At 40.8% G+C, this 21,140-nt stretch overlaps 1 protein-coding gene across 3 annotated transcripts; it reads left to right on the forward strand.

Annotated features, from left to right (window-relative positions):
- Positions 1 to 1,281: 1,281 nt before the first annotated feature.
- Positions 1,282 to 21,079, forward strand: LOC130221903 (NACHT, LRR and PYD domains-containing protein 3). Of its 3 annotated transcripts, XM_056454452.1 has the most exons (10): positions 1,282 to 1,410; positions 3,818 to 3,926; positions 4,118 to 4,288; positions 6,424 to 8,283; positions 11,415 to 11,588; positions 12,522 to 12,695; positions 13,314 to 13,487; positions 15,440 to 15,613; positions 15,699 to 15,745; positions 19,147 to 21,079. In XM_056454452.1, exons 3-10 carry the CDS (start codon positions 4,137 to 4,139, stop codon positions 19,665 to 19,667), a joined length of 3,276 nt encoding a protein of 1,091 aa, XP_056310427.1. In that variant the 5' UTR covers positions 1,282 to 1,410; positions 3,818 to 3,926; positions 4,118 to 4,136; the 3' UTR covers positions 19,668 to 21,079. The 3 variants fall into 3 exon arrangements, with proteins under 3 accessions (XP_056310427.1, XP_056310429.1, XP_056310428.1); XM_056454454.1 differs by lacking the exon at positions 3,818 to 3,926; XM_056454453.1 differs by lacking the exon at positions 1,282 to 1,410 and having other exon boundaries at positions 3,620 to 3,926.
- Positions 21,080 to 21,140: the final 61 nt, after the last annotated feature.

A 21,140-nucleotide genomic window follows, 5' to 3' on the forward strand; every position in this document is an offset into this window, starting at 1 on the left:
GTGCTTTCTGTTGCACTGGCAACTTTAACTACTCCACACAGTTTTTGCAACAGTCCATACCTTGCAATCATGTTGAAACTTACAACACTTTGCACCAAAATCTTGTATACCATCTCCAGAATATCTCGACTCACACTAAATTGTCGTAACCTCCTAATAAGATATCATCAAAGAGGCAGTTCAAAGAGTCTGTGTGCTGGGCGTGAGGGGTCCAGAGTGATTTTGGCAGCCCTTCTGCTCGCTCTGGATATGTACAGTTCTTGGAGAGTAAGAAGGGTTGTACCAGTGATTCGCTCAGCACTCTGTACTGTCTGACGTAGTCTTCAGAAGTCAGTTTTGGTAGCTGAGCTAAACCAGACAGTAGTTGACTTGCAGAGGACTGATTCAATGATGGAAAACTGTTTCCGCAGCTCCTTTGGAAGGTGACGAAGGAAGTACAGCCTCTGAGCTTTTTTGACAATGGAGGCAATGTGAGTGTCCCACTTCAGGTCCTGAGAAATGGTGGTGCCCAGGAACCTGAATGACTCCACTGCTGCCACAGTTCAATCATTTGACCCCCTATCGAGACTAAAGGCCAGGGACACCAAGTTGATGGGTGAACTATGGGGGAACATTGGGCCTATCATTGGGTTAACATTGGATCTATTTGGTCCAATTCAGGATGTAGAATTGGCACTGGCCCTCGATGAAAGAGAGTGCTCTGATTGGTTTTTCAGCAATGACTCAGAGTGCGGGAAAAGTCAAGAGAGAACACAAAGAGGCTGTAGTTTCACTACATTTCTCAAATATTTGCAAATAAAATCCACAGTCCACTGTATTTATAGTAAATACTATAGTGTTTTTAAACCATACTATAGTAAAGTGTATTTGACTGTATATATTATATTATTAACAGCTCTTTGTTAACAAATGCTGTTACAACATACTGTAGTAATAACTAGTGAACTGATAAACTGTAATAAATACTGTATACTTTAGTTTTTACTACAGTAAACTGTGTTGTGGTGCATTGTAGTGTAATATAATTTGTAGATTACACTACATTACTGTGTTTTGTGTAACCATAAAATCAACACATCAGATTAGTTCAAGTACTTTACTATATGTTCAAAAAACACCACAGTATTTACTATACATTACTATAGTATTTTTTATTTGGCCCACTTGGATTTACATTTGCCATTTTGCGCCGTCTCTCTCTCTCTCTCTCTCTCTCTCTCTCTCTCTCTCTCTCTCTCTCTCTCTCTCTCTCTCTCTCACTCTCTCTGTATGTGTGTGTGTGTGTGTAACGTCATGAGCGTCAAAGAGAGATAACTGTCACAAAGCGGAAGCTGACTAGAAATCGAAAGTGAAAGCGTGTTGTCTGTAAAGGATCCATTTTAGATCGCTGAAAATCAACGCATTCTCCTGGTAAGTTATGAACTTTAAAATTATTTACACGATAGCAAACTGGCACAGAATCAATGCTTAATCTTCGTTTTTCGTGGCACTGAAATTACGTTCATCTACATATTGATCCGGTATCGTTTTGCTCAGAGAATTTGAACCAGATACACCAATAAAAACTAACAGGTAAATAAATCTCAAAACGCGTGGTTTGCTTACCTAAAGTCGAAAATACGGCGGTATTCAGATGATTTAAACGACTTAACAATTCACATTTATCATAATTGTCATTGAATTGTTTTGTTTACCTAACATCAATGTGATGCTAGGCTAGTTTTATTTATTTAAATATATCAAATATGCTAAACTATCAGTCGCTATATGTTACAGTTAATCAAACAACATTCAATAGTCGTTAATGTTTACACTCAAATGCACGAGGTGTAAAACTAGGATAATAATAATTATCACTTACAAATGTATTGTCTACTCAAGAATAAGACATGTGTAAGTCACAATTCACATTCACAGACACAATATAGCTTCTTTCTATAAAAGTTTACATTGAATCTTTCCTCAAGCGACATGGGCCAAATAAGGAACTGAATCTGATATTCGGGTATTTTTTAAAAGATTGCAGATATTTCGTGGTGTGATCACAGAACCATCAAAAAAGTGTCGCAAATAGTCAACAGGATCACAACATAGATGCAAAGTAGGGATTTTCTGATACACACAAAAAAAGCTATTTTGAAAAATGCTGGTAGCTGGCACATATTGACTGGAAAATAATATTCTCTCCCTATTATTGAGGTCCAGCATTTTGTAGTATGTTTCCTTTGGTTCGGACCAAGGCTAAAAATTTAGCATTGTAGCGTTTTTCAGCTGTTTTGGTACGATAAAGTCTGAAAAAACTTTTCTCATCCCAGAAAGTACGTCGCGGCTAACTACTGCAGCTGGTTTAGTCCAATAAAGCTAAGCACTTGGGTCTGTTTGAGGTCGATTTAAGTCAAGTTGAGCTTTATTGTCATTGCGCTACACCTGTGGACATGAGACGAGATGTCAAGTCTCGCAGGACAACAGTGCTACATAAATTAATCATAAATACAATCACGACACTGGACATTAGAGCCATTTAAAAAAGTATGCATAACTAAAACCATATACTTTAAGATACTTAACTATATACATGAGACAGGCTATAGAAGTACTTTTACATGAAGATATTGTGCAGGAGAGGTATTAAAGCTGAATATTGTGCATGTAGGACTTTCTAGTATGTGTCAGTATCTTTATAATATGTATATTATTAATGGTAGGTGTTATTATGCTTCAGAGTATTTGAAGAATAAATATAAGTATGTATATTTTCCATGTTAGTTTAAATGCAGGCACATATATGTTGTATTTTCATATATGTCATAATTCTGATTATGGAGATGTGTATTACCGTTTCTAGCCAATAGGTTGCGTCTGTATATAAATTAAGACGCAAGTTTCATTTTTCCTCAGTTAGTTGTTTGGGGACGGTACGCTTGCCGGATTATAACCTAGCTAGCTACTAGCAACAAGACGAACATTGTGTGTGTGAACGCAATAAAAGTTCAGCAGTGGCTCGAGTTGTATTCATCGTACTTGCCCTGAAACCCTTCCAGTGGAGAGTTTATTGAGGTACAGTGAGTAACTTGGTAAAAAACCGGACAGTGCAAGTTTACGTTGTCACCACAAACTAAATGCTCCAGGATTAGTTTGAAAGCTTACCAAGATCACCGCTTTAAGCAGGTCTTGGTACACTTGTTTGGTCCACTCTTGGTGAGCAGCCGAGTATGATTGCGACTTTTACACCTTCCCAAATGAATTCACCAAAAGGTAAACAAACTCGGGTACGTTATAACCTAACTAAATGAGGCAGGTGTGAAAGCATCCCAACAGAAGAAAGAATCTCATAAAGGTTTAAAACCTCATGGCGAGAGTAAACGATTAGGTAATTTCCATTTTTGGGTAAACATTAAAGAATTTTGGCTGGGGTCAGGCTCCTTCTAAAAACGTACCCCTATATTATGTTTTATTTGCAGTTTCCACCAGAGGCCGCTGTGTACGCTTTTTCAGATCTCAAATTTGTGTGCCATTCGCACCTGCTTTTCTCACATAAATCCACCATTGGCTGTTGTCGACTGATTGACTAACCAATCGGCTGACCACTCGACTGACCCACCCACCCCCTTCCCTAAACCCAACCGACAGTGTTTTCAAAAGCATCGATTGACCCACCCACCCACTTCTCTAAACCTAACTGACAGTTTTAAAAAGCAATCCAGAAAAATAAAAGCCCTCACGGCCTTTTTTACCACATTCTCGCCCTGTTAATTACCTGTTTATTTTTTGGTTTTTGTTTATGTCTTACCTGCTTTCTGGAACTGTTCTTCACCAGACTTGAACACCATAGTAACAGTCAACTCCGCTCCGTGTCACAAGTCTGCCGACGTACGTGGCAAGCTACTGGACAAACTGGTAACAGCCGAAAAGCCATCCATACGGAGGTAAGCGGTCAGCTGGTAGGAACGCCGTCATCTCACCCCATAGCATTCGTTTTAAAGATGAAATGCAGCTAAACGTACCTCTGGCGGCATAATTTGCGATCTCCGGAAATGTATATAGGGCTACGAATGAGCCTATGTTGATGTTCTCAGTGGTTGTATATTTAACTCTGTAAATACTATTTAAATCACAGGAGATCACTGTGAGTCATAATGAGCCTCTGTGAGGAGAAAGAGGAGGATGCGGTTCACAACCAGACCAAGAGAGGAGCATCTCCAGAGTCCAGCGGTGTGTCTTTGAAGAGTGATGCATCCATGAGAAAACCTGCTAATTTCAGTGGTGGAGCAGGGACTTTTACACCCAGGTAAGACAATAGCCGCATTTCCACTATCGGGCCAGTGCGAGCCAGGGCTTTAATCGGGCCAGGCCGGGCCAATAGCCCGGGAGGTTGAGAAATGAGGCCGAAATCATGTCGCATTTCCACTGTCGGGCTAGTTGCTCGCAGCGCATCGTGCAAACACCGCCCCAGAACGTCCCCCCAATCAAACGTCACACAACCCGCCCACTTCAGCGGGAACAAAAAACTCAAATTATAACCACAAACACAACCTGGCATCACTACGAGAGCTGGAAGATGGAGAACACCGAAGCGATTGCTTTTTTACTGTTTGTGGTCTGTTGGTGTAAGGCCAGACAGCGATCCCTGGATAAGGACATTCGAGTTCGGCGGCATTTATTTTTTCTTCTTCTTAGTGAGTTGATCAAGCGCGATAGCAAAACAAATGTAAGGGAAGAAAGCAACTTGTCTCCTCTTTACCAGACAGGAAAACTCCGCCTTTGTACGTAACCCCGCCCCGAAGCCCCAGTTGGCCCTCTTTGGCCCAAGGTATTCGGCGGGCCAAAAAAGGCCGGACGCTGGCCCCAAGGAAGCCCCGCTTTGGCCCGATTACGCCCCGGAAGTGATAGTGGAAACGCGACTAGCCTTGGCTCACCCTGGCTCGCTCGCTTTAGGCGCGATAGTGGAAACGCGGCTAATAACTAGTTCTGCTGTCCAGTACTTGAGTCTTTTGAATCCTTTCCCTTAAATGTTTGCTCAGATTGTTACAATCACCTCAAGTTTTCTAGGGTCACAGAGAAAGTAAACTCACCCTATTCGATGAATTGAGGCATGAACATATCAATTGCAGCTCAGAGCATAGTTACGTTTATATGGTGTGGTTTCTTAATGAGCAAATGACACTTAAACCTGAAGACCTGAAAGGTCATTTGGAGGCAAACCTGTGCCTTTCCAGACTAAATTGATTGAGCATAATGTTGTGATATCACATATTGGATAATTGATTTACAAACCTAAAGACTCGAAAGGCCAAACTGCGTGCATTAGTTAAGCTTAAATGGGACTGTCAGTGTAATGAGAACAAGCGACTCAAACTTGAAGACTTGTCTGAAGAATTATTCTTTTCTCTTTCTTATAGCATTATAGTTCTGACTTAGTTTGATCAACATTTGCACTACTTTTAGATGTTTAGGATTCAAAGGTTCAAAGACTCAATGGTCCAAACTTCCCATCACTATGCTTTAGCATTCCCCTTTTATTGTGAACATACAATGTGAGATGATTGGCGCTAGTCTGTTGGCGTCTCCTCCAATCAGTCTGATCTCAGTGAAGTTTATTTATAAACTAATTTCGAGAGGAGCATGTGCTTATGATTGACTGCAGCTGGTCCCGCATTAGCCAATGCATGATCCACCAATTAGATCATTCCTAAATCGCTGTAAATAACCAGAACATCTTACCATAGCCATCTTCATCTTGAAGAATCCCCCCTTCCACCCCTACTCCTCCCCTTTTCCTTGACAGGGTGGCACAGCAGCCCAGTGGTTAGCACTGTGGCCTCACAGCAAGAATGTCACTGGTTCAAGTCTTTACCCGGCCAAGTTGACATTTCTGTGTGGAGTTTACAAGTTCTCCCACCGGGCTCTCCGGTTTCCTTCCATTGGCCAAAGTCAGGTGACATAAGTAAATTGACCAAACCAAATCGACACCATAGACGAGCGCTTAATCAGTAATATCTCTTTATAATAAATCCTTATTTACATTCACCATAAACAAGCAGGCGATTACTCGAGACCTACCTGAGCTCAAACTCCCCTCTCGCCCTGCAAACGGGAGGGAGACCCAGGCTCGAGGATCTTATGAGCACAGGGGCTCTCTCCCGGGACAGCATGCCAAACACACTTTATAATCAATCATCAGCTAAGTGTGAACTCTTAAATGAATGATTGATGGCTAGCACCAATAATCTGAGTGCACTCTAAAATGAACATGAAACAGACTGTAGCAAAGACACAACCAACATAGATTCTGCATAAAATAGTCTGGGTCTTTAATAAAGATGTTTATTGTGTCTAACCTGAACTTGGGAATGCCACACATTCCTTTTTTTAGAATTCTGTAGTTCATCCTTTCATTTATTATTGTTTCTGTTGTGTGGATAGAGCTAACCAGGAAAGCAACCTGCAGCTGAAGTCTTATCCACATATGGCTGATAATCTACAGAGAGTCAAAGACCAGCACAAATCCAGCATGAGGAATAAATATGAGAGATTGTTTGAGGGAATTAACCAACAGGAAAATCAAACCCTCCTGAACAGGATCTACACACAGCTCTACATCATAGAAGGAGAGAGCGAAGGTGTTAATGAAGAGCATGAGGTTTTAAACATGGAGAAAACACCTGGAACAAAATGCTCTCAAGACATTCCAATATGCTGCAATGACATCTTTAAAATCTCAACTGAATCAGGTCTTGAGGAGAAAGATCAGGTCAAGATTGTTCTCACTAAAGGCATCGCCGGAATTGGGAAAACCGTCTCTGTGCAGAAGTTCATTCTGGACTGGGCTGAGGGAAAAGCCAATCAGGATGTAGATTTCCTGTTTGTGCTTCCATTTCGAGAGCTGAACTTGATCCGAGATCATCAGTACAGTCTTCACAGACTTCTGCTGGACTTTCATCCTGAACTTCAAGATCTGGACTCAAAGATCTATGAGGAGTGTAAAGTTGTGTTCATCTTTGATGGTCTGGATGAAAGCAGAATCACACTGAAGTTTTCAAACATTGAGAACGTTTGTGATTCGAATGAATCTTCATCAGTTGGTGTGTTGATTTCAAACCTCATGAAAGGAGATCTGCTTCCCTCTGCTCTCATCTGGATCACCTCCAGACCAGCAGCGGCCCATCAGATCCCCTCCAAAGTCATCAACCGTCTGACAGAAATTCAGGGATTCACTGATCCTCAGAAGGAGGAATATTTCAGGAAGAGAATCAGTGATGAAGATCAAGCCAACAGAATCATCTCTCACATCAGAAGAGCAAGAAGCCTCCACATCATGTGCCACATACCCGTCTTCTGCTGGATCTCCTCCACTGTGCTTCAGAAGCTCCTGGAAGAAGATCTGAGTGCAGAAATCCCTCAAACTCTGACTGAGATGTACATTCACTTCCTGCTGATTCAGATCAACATGAGGAAGCAGAAGTATGAAGAGAGAGATCCAGAGAAACTCCTGCAGTCCAACAGAGACGTGATTGTCAAACTTGCTGAAGTGGCTTTCAGACAGCTGATGAAGGGCAATGTGATGTTCTATGAGGAGGACCTGATTGAGAGCGGCATAGATGTCACTGACGCCTCAGTGTATTCTGGGATCTGCACTGAGATCTTCAAGGAGGAATCTGTGATTCATCAGAGGAAAGTCTATAGTTTCATACATCGAAGCTTTCAGGAGTTTCTAGCCGCTTTCTGTGTGTTCTACTCACATTTGACAAAGAAAATTGAATTATTGCAGTTTTTTCTTGATGATGAATATGAGAGGTACACATCTAAGAAAAACTCTTTGTGTGAGCTTCTAAAATCAGCAGTCAACAAAACTCTTCAGAGTAAAAATGGATACCTTGATCTTTTTCTGCGATTCCTCCTGGGCATTTCACTGGAGTCCAATCAGAGACTTTTAGAGGATCTGTTGACGCATACAGAAAAGAGCTCTGAAGTCATCGTAGAGACTACACAGCACATCAAAGACAAAATCAGAGACAGTTACGGTCTCTTAGCTGACAGATCCATCAGTCTGTTCCTTTGTCTTCTTGAAGTAAAAGATCAGACTCTGTATAGAGAGATTCAGGAGTATGCTAAATCAGATGAACAGACAGAGAACAAGCTTTCTCCTGGACAATGCTCAGCCATAACATATATCCTTCAGATGTCAGAGGAGGTGCTGGAGGAGTTTGATCTACGCAAATACAACACATCAAATGTGGGCAGAAAGAGACTGATACCTGCTGTGATGAACTGCGTAACAGCTATGTGAGTAATTCTTTTGAGTATTTGTTCTAATCAGATGATTTAGTGGTTGCTTACATGATGTTTTTAGCCAAAAACGGGGAACATTTGATATATTTTGCATGTTTATTTACACCAGTGTTTCTCAACCACCAGCACTGCATGTTTTCGATGTCTCCTTTGTCTGTTAAACCCATTACAGGTCTTTCAGTGTCTGCTAATGAGCTGATGATCTGGATCAGGTGTGTTTGGTTAAGACTTGGAACTCAGAGATCCTGCCTAATCCCCTGCCACCCCCACCCCTCCGCTCTGCACTTTGGAGTTTGCTAACTGCTAACGTCACCATCATATCGCCCATCACCTCACTTCCCACTCTTCACTTTGGAGATCACTAAAGTCACTATCATATCCCTCCAACACCCCCCCCACCCCTGTTCTTTACTTTAGAGATCGCTAACGTCACTATCATATTACCCCCCCCTTTTCCCCACCCAGTCTTCACTTTACCTTTGGGGGGCCTTCTTAAAATACTTGTGCAAAGGGCCTGAAATTGCTGGCAACGCCCTTGGACATGAGCGCTGAGCCACCATTGACATGTCATCACTTCCATACAGATAGTGGAGGTTTAAGAATAAATCGATACATGATTACGTGATTATTGTGATTTTGTTTGGCAATAGTGTATCAATTCTCAAATACGCAATAGTGATATTTTAAAAGTTGTTTAGCGGTTGTTTTGTTTTTAAAGCTAACAGTACATCCCAATGGTAGACAGCAGTATTCCTGATAGGTAGGACAAAAATGACTGATAGGACGTACTAGAAGGGCATGGCTCTACAGTTCATAAGGTTTGCTGCTTGATAAAGCTCGTTGCTAGTAGCAATGAAGGATGAAACAATTGATGCGACTAAAGCTGCGGTCACACTAGAGTTTGAGCTTGCGAAATCTTGTTGTGCAGCGCTGTGAAAAGGTGCGGGATTAAACAATATAATTAGACATTGGTAAAATTTCTGTACAGAGCAGTCACGTTTTGATCTTCTATTGGTCTCTCGCAATCACATGATGTGATTTTGTAGATTTTAGTCAGAGTTCTCAAAGCTTGAATTTTCGAACGCAGCAAAATGCATCCCTTTTTCGCATGAGCTTGCATTTCCGGTCTGCCGCAATCGCATGCGTATGAAGTTTAGCTCAGTTCAGTGTGGTCAATAATTACTACTGAGAGTCCAAACACTGAAGAGCAAATCCATTGATGCGCAGCTCTACAGATCCCGAACCATGCAAGCCAGTGGCGACAGCGGAGAGGAAAAAACTTCACCAATTGGCGAAAGTGAAGATTTAAAAAACCTCGAGAGAAACCAGGCTCAGTTGGGCATGACCATTTCTCCTATGGCCAAACGTCTTGTGCAGAGCTGCAGTCTAGGCGCCAGAGTGCAACACAAAGGCTAACCAGAGACCAGGTTTTATCTTCTTTCCCTTGCTTTAAGGCCCACTTCGTCTCTTTAGAGTATTCCTCCTCTGAGGATCAAGATATGGCTCTCAGGATTTACACTTATTGAATGCATATGTTTAAAAGCAGATGACCCCCTTCTGAATGACCCTTCTTGTAATGTTTTTGTAGCATCTTTTCTTAGGAAGGCGTATGTTTCTTCCTATATGGTGTTTCTAGTAGTAAAGAGAAGTTTTATAGAAATTGAGATTTAATTAATAATAAAAAAAAGAATTTTTCCACAACAGCCCTGTCAGTGTTTTAGAGAATGAAGGTTATTAAATTGAACTCTTGAAAGTGCCCACGCTTTGCTTTTTGTCAAGTCTATTACAAAGAGAACCAAGCTCATCAGTTACCTTTCCACACCGTACACTGTTTTTGTGAGAGGACAATAAACAAAGACTCTAGGTATAAGCAGCAGATGTGTGGCAGTTCATATTACCTCTGCACACAACACAAGCCCTTTTGATGATGACAGCCCATGAGCACGTGATTATCCTCTTATATTGCCAAAGTCGTGGACAAATTATAAGTTGAAGTGATGAGCCAGCACAGACCTGATTGAGCCACTGACAGTTTTTTAATTTAATTAAAGAATCAGGGAAGCACTTTTTCATTGATTAGTCATTTATTCTAAGCTCGAGTTATGATATTGTATGTTACAGTTGGAAACTTAAGCCATTACAGTACCCTAACAGATACTGTTAACTAAAAAGTGACAATGACAAATACTGACCTGCCATACGTAATGCAAGCTTGTCACTCGTTTTCTTTGTGTAAACACTGATTGCTTGAAAACATGGTGTAGACCTATATATTTTTTTCAAAATGCTAGGAAAAAAAACGAATCATTTTTTGGAAATGTTCTTCTATACATGTAGTTTTATGATGCGTTCGCACCAGATGTGGATGAAGCACCAAGTGCGAGTGATTTACATGTTAAGTCAATGCAAAGACGCGAATAGACATCGTGCCGTGCGATTCATGTGAATAAAGCAGCGCGAATTGAGCAATTAGCGTGTTTGACGTGCGAAACGCTTAAGTTGGAAAATCTGAACTTTAGCGGACATTCGTGCCACGTTAATCAATCAGGAGCTTGCTCTTGTAGGGGCGTAAATATGATATAGCGCCTATTGTTGGTGTCCTGAGGGAGAATCCTCCTGCCGACACTAGACAACAGCTCATCAAACTGGGCTCAGCTCAAAGCACTGACAGCCTCCATCATCGAGATATAGTTTCTGGAGGAGTTGATGAACCCACAGAGCTGGGTGCACCTCTGAAAGGATCCAGTGGACTCAGACACGGCGCCGAATGAATATACGGTGGTTTTCAGTCTTCCTAAATCACATAAAGCACAGCTAATCTTTCGATAAAAACCATGTTAGCCATTTAGCAAGACAAAAGCCCCGTCCATGATGCGAATCCACATCCACTGTGAAGTGAATTTGATGCGTGAATGAAGCGAGTAAACTCAAAATTTTCACGCATCTATTTACATGTGAATAGCGCAATTTATTCGCGCATGCAGTGTCTGGTGTGAACACGGCATTAGAGATCCCTGGATTTAAGCTTGTGCAGTGTCTTTCTAGTATTGGAAATTTGCACATTGTGTTGAATATTAGTTGAACGTTATTTAATCCTTGCATTTTTGAAAAATTCTTTGTTACAGACTTGTTGGATGTCATCTCTCGGATCAGCACTGTGAAAGTTTATCCTCTGCTCTACAATCACCAAACTCCCGACTAACAGAGCTGGATGTGGGTAACAATGACCTGCAGGATTCGGGTGTGAATCTGCTCTCTGCCGGACTGAAGAGTTCACACTGTCAACTAATCATACTGAGGTTAGAAATGTACTTTAATCTAATTTAAATATGCTGAAACATGTATATGAGCGTTTTGTTTACATAAAATCTTCCAGGCTCAGTGGTGAGCACTGTTGCCTCACAGCAAGAAGGTCACTGGTTTGAGTCCTGGCTGGGTCAGCTGGCCTTTCTGTGTGTAGTTTGCATGTTCTCCCCATATTCATGTGCGATTCCTCTGGGCGCAGTTCACCAGTTTAGGTGAATTTAGGTGAAAACCAGTTTTAGGTTTGAACCAAAAAGAAACCAAAAGCATCTAAAAAGCCCCTTGTAACACTCTGAGTCAATGGAGGTAGGGGACCAAATGCAGTTTATTAACAGCTTAGTCAGGCAGGCAATGGTCAAACAGGAACAGGAACGGTATCATGAGGTTAATCCAATAGCATAGTCGTGGTCACAGGCAGAGGTCGGTGCAGGCAGCAAACAGGGTAATCAAAGAAACAAGGCAAGGATCTAAAGGTACGGTAGGACTAGAAAAAGAAAACGCTTCGCAATGTTACAGGTAAACAAACAAGACTCAGCAATGTGTGTGTGAGAGAGGTGAATATATAGTCCATGAATCAGTCTATGATTTGTTTACAGCTGTGTGTGTGCAATCAGGGAAAGAACTGGATCTGGTGTGTGTGTGAGGTGCATGATGGGATTTGAAGTCTAGTTCCAGAACAGATTTGTAGTTCTCCAGTGATCTGCAACAGCTAGATCACTGGTGAATGTGTCACCCATGGGACTTCAATGGTCTGTAAATATACGACTCTCCAATTTTGTGGACTAGAAAAGCTGTAAATTAAATATTCAACTGTCTTAATCTTAAAACAATATTTATAAGCAGTATAGTTCAAAATGTGTACTTTTGTAATCAAATATTAAGTGTTCTCACGGGTTTTAATCATAAAATACTTGTTTGTTTGTTTTTAGATTGGCAGGTTGTAGACTGACTGGTGAGTGCTGTGAAAGTGTGTCTTCTGCTCTCCAGTCATCAACATCATGTCTGAAAGAGCTGGACCTGAGTAACAATGACCTACAGGATTCAGGAGTGAAGCTTCTCTCTGATGGACTGAAGAGTCCAAACTGTCACCTGAACATACTGAGGTTTGATTTATAAGGTTTTCAATAAGATATTTATCGAATAATAGAGCTACAGAAACAAATACAAGATAAGTTTAAGAGGAAATAATTCTGACACTCTTGTAGCAAAGATAGCTTTAACCTTTTTTTTAAGTACTGGAGTAAAAAGTGCTTTTTCCCTTACAAGTTTATAAGGCAAAGCAAGTTTATTTATATAGCGCAGTCTGTCAGGCGTAGCACAGTGCTCATTCAGTAGAGGCACAGCTAAACAGATGTGTTTTCAGTCTTGATTTGAATGTGCCTAATGTTGGAGCACATCTGATCATTTCTGGAAGCTGATTCCAGGGGGTGCAGTAGCTGAAGGCCGATTCACCCTGCTTTGACTGAACCCTTGGAATTTCTAATTTACTTGATCCTAAAGATCTGAGTGATCTGTTTTTATAAAGTGAGCATAACTGAAATGTATTAAGGTCCAATTTAGTGATTTATAGACAAGGAACAATACTATAAAATCAATTCAGGATGTAACTGGATCTAGTATAAAGACCTGAGGGCCGGTGTGGCACTTGTCGGCCACTCTGAAAAACTGGCAAGAAAAGAGCTACTATGTGAAAATCCTTTTTGCTTTATTCTACCACTTAGATTGGCGACCTGCAACCTTACTGCTGAGTGCTGTGAGAGCTTGTCTTCAGCTCTACAATCATCAAACTCTAATCTGACAGAGCTGGATCTGAGTAACAATGATCTGCAGGATTCAGGAGTGAAGCTGCTTTCTGATGGACTGAAGAGTTCACACTGTCAACTCAACATACTCAAGTATATAAGATTACAGTATATATGTTAAATATAGTAAATATTTACTTTCATCAACTTACTGAACAGTTTTGACTTACTCTTGACATGGGTTGGGTATCGTTTGAGGTTATTTCGATACCGGTGCTAAATCGATACTTTTAAAACGGTAACGGTGCCAAAACGCTGCCTGAACAGATACGTTTGAGCCACAAAATTATTTGATCATTATAATTAAACAATATAAATATTTATAATTCGGTCTGGTGCATACCAATTACAAAGATACCGGTTTCTGAAAGGTTTCGATACCCAACCTTACTCTTGACTTCATTTGGTGATTGTTATGCCAGATCAGGTTCTTAGCATACCTTGGGGTCTGCGTTTGCTTTAGTTTGTTAATGAAGTTATCTTTTTTCTCTCCGTGAGAGCAGATTCTTCCATGATAACCAGTTATTCAGAAACATTCCTCACACATAAATGTTTTACGAATTCTAAAATTGTATTAACTAGTTTATAAAATATCAGTTAGCATAATTAGCAAGTATCACTTCTATAAGATGTAAGCATTGCTGTAAATATTGCTGTAACTATGCTAGTTGAGGTTTCAGCAGTGGTGGAAGGAGTACTGAAAAATCATACTAGTAAAAGTACCCTTACTTGCCCAAAAATGTAGTGCAAGTGAGTAAAAGTAGACATTTCAAAAGAACTCAAGAGTAGTGAGTATTACGTAGTAAAGATGCATTTACAAGTAATTTGTGGATGTGTGTAAACGTAACATTCTGTAGTGCATTTAGTTATTGCTCAGCAGGCACACAACATCATAAGATGTTAATATTAGGTTGTGATGTCAGGTGACCAAAGTTCAATGTTCAGCCAGCGTCTAAGGACAATGTTATTTTGATGTCCAAATGACGTTGATATTTGGTTGATTTTAGGTTGTGTTAGAAAGTGACCAAAATCCAACGTTGAGCCAACATCTTAAACCAACATCATATTGACGTCAAATACTGACTTTTATTCATCAGGTATGGCAACCAAAATTCAACGTCTGATAGACGTCATAGTGGTAACGTCTACACTACGTCAAGATGTAACATCATTAGACGTTGATAATTGGTTGATTTTAGGTTGGCCTGACGTTGAGTTCTGATGTCAACCAAATTTTCATTTCTAAACAAAACGCAACGTCCCCACCAAGTTGGGTTGCAACATCAATCTGATGTCATGTTGACGTTTTGTTCCTGCTGGGTGTTAAAGTCCATTTCGGTCACCATACAGTAAACATCCGCCATCTTCTCATCAGTGACATTCATCTAAACAGTCTCTGGGTCTATGCGTGTAAAGATCTTCTTGGACACTTTTAACGCTTCCAAACAGTTTGCTGCAATTATAAATCGCCCATGTCTTGAGGTAGGCCATTGTGATGCGATTTACCTTCTATGTGTGATTGGATTGGACAGGAATCACAGGACTGATTTTTCTAAGCAGGTTAAAGGAAAGTAGTGAAGTAAAAGTACCAATACAGCACTACAAAACTACTTAGTAAATTACAATTCCTGAGAAAAACTACTTTAAATTACAGTAATTTGAGTATTCTCGGTTTAAGTTCGGTAATGACAAACTGGTTATTATGTAACAAATACTTAACACTGTCATCAAAAAGAATCTAAATTTATTTTAGCCACTGTTTCTTCAGTTCTCTTTATATGGAGGTCTAAATAATGAACGCTTTCAGTAACAAAAAACCCTACTTTATTTGTTTCCTCTGCTTTTTTACTTTTGAACCAATAGACTGGCATTTTGTAAAACAATACTCACAACGTGACAGAGACGAGTTATGAAAGTCATGAGAAGACTAATTTACTTACTTTGAGGTGGACTTTAACTTGAGCCCTTCATTAAAACTACATCTGCAATGTATAATAAGCTGTCTGACAAAACCAATGTAACATGGCCTAATGCTGTGTTTGTAGGTTGTCCGGGTGTATGGTGACAGAGGAAGGCTGTGGTTTTCTGTCTTCGGCTCTGAGTTCAAACCCCTCACACCTGAGAGAGCTGGATCTGAGCTACAATCATCCAGGAGATTCAGGAGTCAAGCTGCTCTCTGAACAACTGGAGGATCCAAACTACACACTGGACAAACTCAAGTACGTAGACACTGCTCTGTAGGCATCTCTGTGTGGTTATTAATTGTATCAAAAGTTGAGAGTTTAACACAGGCTTTTTTTACAGTGTGGATCATGGAGGGGAGCTCAGAGTTTCAGCAGGACTACATAAATGTGAGTCTTTACAAAATAGACACATTAGTTTAAAAGGGTTAGTTAGATAAATTACTCGCGTCATTCCAAACCTCTTCAGGCTACAAATAACATATTTTCGATGAAACCCGAGAGCTCTCTGACCCTAGACAGCAACTGTCCCAACTCGTTCCAAGTAATACCAAAGAAAACATCTTCAAAACTGTTTATATCCCTTCAGTGGTTCAGTCGGAATCTAATTAAGCTACGAGAATCCTTTTGTGTGCATATTAAACTATTCTATTCTCCTCAGTGTCAGTATGTTGCACATGTTCATCATCAATGTGGAGTTAGGTATACAGTCACTGGCCACTGTTAGGTACCTGTTAGGTACTATTAGGTAGCAACTGCTCAATAACGCAAATTTCTAATCTATTGAAAGTAATTCAATACATTTAGGCATGTAGATATAGTCAAGACGATCTGCTGCAGTTCAAAGCGAGCATCAGAATGGGCAAGAAAGGGGATTTAAGTGACTTTGAACGTGGCATGGTTGTTGGTGCCAGACGGGCTGGTCTGAGTATTTCAGAAACTGCTGATCTACTGGGATTTTCATGCACAACCCTCTCTAGGGTTTACAGAGAATGGTCCGAAAAAGAGAAAATATCCAGTGAGCGGCAGTTCTGTGGGCGCAAATGCCTTGTTGATGCCAAGGTCAGAGAGAATGGCCAGACTGGTTTCAGCTGATAGAAAGGCAACAGTTACTCAAATAACCACTCGTTACAACCGAGGTCTGCAGAAGAGCATCTCTGAACGCACAACACGTCCAACCTTGAGGCGGATGGGTTACAGCAGCAGAAGACCAAATTGAATGCCGCTTCTAAGAACAGGAAATTGAGGCTAAAACTGGACAATAGAAGATTGGAGAAACGTTGCCTGGTCTGATGAGTCTCGATTTCAGCTGCGACATTCAGATGGTCGGGTCAGAATTTAGCGTCAACATTATGAAAGCATGGATCCATCCATCCTTGTATCAACAGTTCAGGATGGTGGTGGTGGTGTATTGGTGTGGGGCCACACTTTGCGCCCATTAGTACCAATTGAGCATCTTGTCAATGCCACAGCCTACCTGAGTATTGTTGCTGACCATGTCCATCCCTTTATGACCACAGTGTACCCGTCTTCTGATAGCTGCTTCCAGCAGGATAACACGCCATGTCATAAAGCATGAATCATCTCAGACTGGTTTCTTGAACATGACAATGTGTTCACTGTACTCAAATGGCCTCCACAGTCACCAGAGCTCAATCCAATAGAGCACCTTTGGGATGTGGTGGAATGGAAGATTCGCATCATGGATGTGCAGCCGACAAATCTGCAGCAACTGCCTGATGCTATCATGGCAATATGGAGCCAAATCTCTGAGGAATATTTTCAGTACCTTGTTGAATCTATGCCACGAAGGATTAAGGCAAAAGGAAAATGCACCCTATACTGACACTAAGACTAATAATGTGTATACAGTCGTTATTAGGGATGGGCATTGTTAAGGTTTAAACGGTATTACTACTTTTATCGAGACCACTTATTGGTTCGGTACTTTAACGGTTCTCTAATCTGTACTTTTTGTAGTGTTTTTTTAACCAAAAAAAAAAATACAAAATTGAACAGAATTAATAACACTTTATTTTTTATTACGTTTTTAATGTAAAATAAAGCAAAATTAATAATTGTAAAACAAATAACAAAAAATTTTCCTGTAAAAGAATGTACAACAGTTTGAAGGAAAATGACTCAGTTTTTAATCATTCCTCTGGAGAAAAATCAACATGTTTTGACTTTTCTGGCAGATGTCGGGATCTTTCTTGGTCTATTGTGCTCCTTGCAGTTGAAAAATACCCTCTTTTAGTTGCAAAATGCAGTTAAAAAATCAGATAATATTTATGATTTTTCATTAACACGTTCACATGAATGAGTTAAAGGTGCTTTGGGAGTTAACAACGTAAAAATAAGCAGTTTTTTAATCATTTCTTAGTGTGGTTTATTTATAAACTAATTTCGAGAGGATCACATGCTTATGATCAACACGGCTGGCTCCTCATTAGCTCCGTAATCTGCCCCATTAGATGATTACGGAAGCATTATAAATAACCAGAGTTTTTCACTCCAGCTATCTTCGTCTTGAAGCTTCCCCCTCCTTCCACCCCTACTTCCTCCCCCTTTTTCCGATAGGGCGACACGGTGGCCCAGTGGCTAGCACTGTTCCCTCACAGCAAGAACACCGCTGGTCCAACCTCCTATCGGGCTGGTTGGTGTTTCTGTGCAGAGTTTACATGTTCTCCCCGTGTTCGCGTGGGTTTTCCCCGGGTCCCCCGGTTTCCTCCCACCGTCCAAAAACATATACCATAGCAATAGATTAAACCAAATTATCACCGAAAACAACCCTAGTTTACACTTCTCACGCGGCGACAAGCAGGGGAGTTCTCGAGACCTACCTGAGCTCGAACTCCCCTCTCGCCCTTCTAACGGGAGGGAGCCCCGGGCTCGAGGATATGACGAGCACAGGGCTCTCTCCCGAGACAGCATGCCAAATGCGCTTTATAGTGTTTATTAAACTATTAATATTATGCTAATTTAGAGAGACCCTTATGTGATTGACTGCTAGCATAACGATGTGGATGATGTACCTTTAGCTAATCAGTCGTAAACGTTTTATTTGTCTTTCTGCAGTTATGCTTGCGTTTCTGCTTATACAAGAAAACTTGTTGCGTTTCTTGCAATGAGCAATGTCGCTATCCACTCAGGAAATACAACTCGTTTGGTTCTCTTCGCCACTCCGCACGCTTACAAGCTATATGTGCGTGTGAGTCCGTATCACGAACTATATGTGTGCGCTTAGCGCATGCCTCCACTGAGCGCGTGCGCACAGCCGAGAACTGTGAAGGCTTTTAAACTTGACGCTTTTGTACTATTAGGCAAAAACACGAGCATTTCTCATGTGAGATTGTCAACTGTGCAGACGAATATCGCCAATTAGAAAAGGATGGTCAGTTAAATTATGCTACTGTAAATAATGTTTATTCAGCAATAATTCTCCAGTACCGATAGCGGAATCGCTAACGACAGAGCTTATCGATACTTCGGTCTTTTATAATGTAGCACCGATACCGATAAAGTACCAAGTTCGGTACTCATCCCTAGTCATTATTATTGTTTTATGTGTGCACACAATATTTTCATGATATTCTGACCGAACTACTGAAGGCATGTGGATATTTTTGGTACATTTCTGGGCTTGAACAGGTCAGGAGGGTCAGAGAGCTATTGATTTTCATCTAAAATATCTTAATTTGTGTTCTGAAGATAAACGTTTTAGCTGAACTAAAACTTTAATTATGTATTATGTGTTTAGTGCTGTGTTACTAATGTTCTCTTGTGTTCAGATGCCTGTAATCTCACTCTGGACCCAAACACCGCACACACTTGTCTTATTCTGTCTGAGGGAAACAGAAAGGCAACATGTGGAGACGAGGTTCAGCTGTATCCTGATCATCCCGATAGATTTGATGGGTGTCCTCAGGTTCTGTGCGGAGAGAGTCTGTCTGGACGCTGTTACTGGGAGGCTGAATGGGTCGGAAGTGCTATTATATCACTTACATATAAAGGAATCAGAAGGAAAGGTGAGAGCTGTGCCTGTGAATTTGGATACAACAAAAGCTCCTGGAGTCTGATCTGCTTAAATGGGAGATTCACTGTCTGGCATGATCTTCATTCAAGTGACATTCGTGTCCCTTCAGACTTCTGTAACAGATTAGGAGTGTATGTGGACGAGGCGGCCGGATGTCTGACCTTCTACAGTGTGTCCAAAACGCACACACTCACACACTTATACACATTCAACAACACATTCACTGAACCACTCTATGCTGGATTTACAGTTTTTCATTCGCTGTCTCTGGTCTGACTTGAAATGTCTGAGAGGAAAAACATTCTTTGGGATGCTCAGGACAGTTCTGGAGTTAATAACAATATAATAATCCTGAACCACTGTAATGACAGACTTTGACTTTGACTGACTGTTTCCATCATAGTTTATGTGCACTTAAGCAGACTGTGAAAAAGCAGGTTGGCTGCATCCAAAATCGCCTACTAAGCCAACTTAAACATGCTAATCAGCCGTTAGAAAAGTATGTTCTATACAATATGAATGTCAGTATGGATGTACTTGGATGTACTACATCTGCCATTTTGTCATGGTCATGTGACCTACCTGTGTCAGTTGCGTTGATTCGCTCCTATTAATGAATTCTCTCACGGTGCATCATAGGTTAGCATTCCGCTGTGGCGACCCCAGATTAATAAAGGGACAAAGCCGTAAGGTCCTGAGAATGAATATTTGCGAACAAGAAAAACAATTTGGCGGGCAAACAGTCTAACTCTACTGATGTCGACGTGAAGATGGAGTTCCACATGCAGCTATATTTGTAAAGAATAGTCCGCAGGCAGGGGTCAAAACAGGAGCAAACAGTACATAAACAGTAATCCAAAGAGAGTAATCCAATAACAAACAGGCAGAGGTCATGGCAGGAAGAAAACAATCATAATCCGAAAAACAGTCCAAAGCCAAAAACAAGGCAGAAAACAAAAACACGCTCGATAATGTCCGAGATGAAACAATACTGAGCAATGAAGGAGTGTGAATGTGGTGTTAATACAGTATGTGTAATCAGTGAGGATGTCCTGCAGATGTGTCAGTGTAATCAGTGTTCAAACTGATAAACTGTTTCAGCTGTGAGATGTAAAGCGTGATGGGATGTGTAGTCTGGGTGAATGGCTGGTGGAGTGCACATATAGCTGGAGTGCCCTCTAGTGAGTCTGGTGGGTACTTCAGCTAATGACTCAACCTACATTTACTATATCTTAAATTTTAATTAAAATTTTACATAAATGTATGTGTATGCTTCATCATAGCAGTATGGATTGGTAAATCAAGCAATTTGATTGAAATAGATCTAACAGTAACGCAACAGCATTCTAGTTATTAACTTGTTAATTGTTGTAATAAAGACTCAGTGGTCTAGAGATCCATTTGCAGTCTTTTATTAAACAACGGGGTAAAAGACAAAACATGGAAGTCAAAGGGAAATCCAAAATTAAAGTACAACACCAGGCAGGGGTCAGGGCAGGCAGCAAACATTCATAGTTGAGAAACAAAGCAAAGGTCAGAATAAATAGGAAGGATGGCTGACGTTAAAAATATGGTGGCGATTTTCTTTTGATCTTTTACTAAAGCAATAAAAGCATCTGTTATTTCAAAACCCTGCTGAAAAATCCAGCTTAAACCAGTCTAGGCTGGTTGGCTAATTTTAGCTGGTTGACCAGCCTGGTTTTAGAGGGGTTTTGGCCATTTCCAGGCTGGTTTCCAGCCATTTCCAGC

Source organism: Danio aesculapii, chromosome 4 (genome assembly GCF_903798145.1).
Source record: "Danio aesculapii chromosome 4, fDanAes4.1, whole genome shotgun sequence".
NCBI lineage: Eukaryota > Metazoa > Chordata > Actinopteri > Cypriniformes > Danionidae > Danio > Danio aesculapii.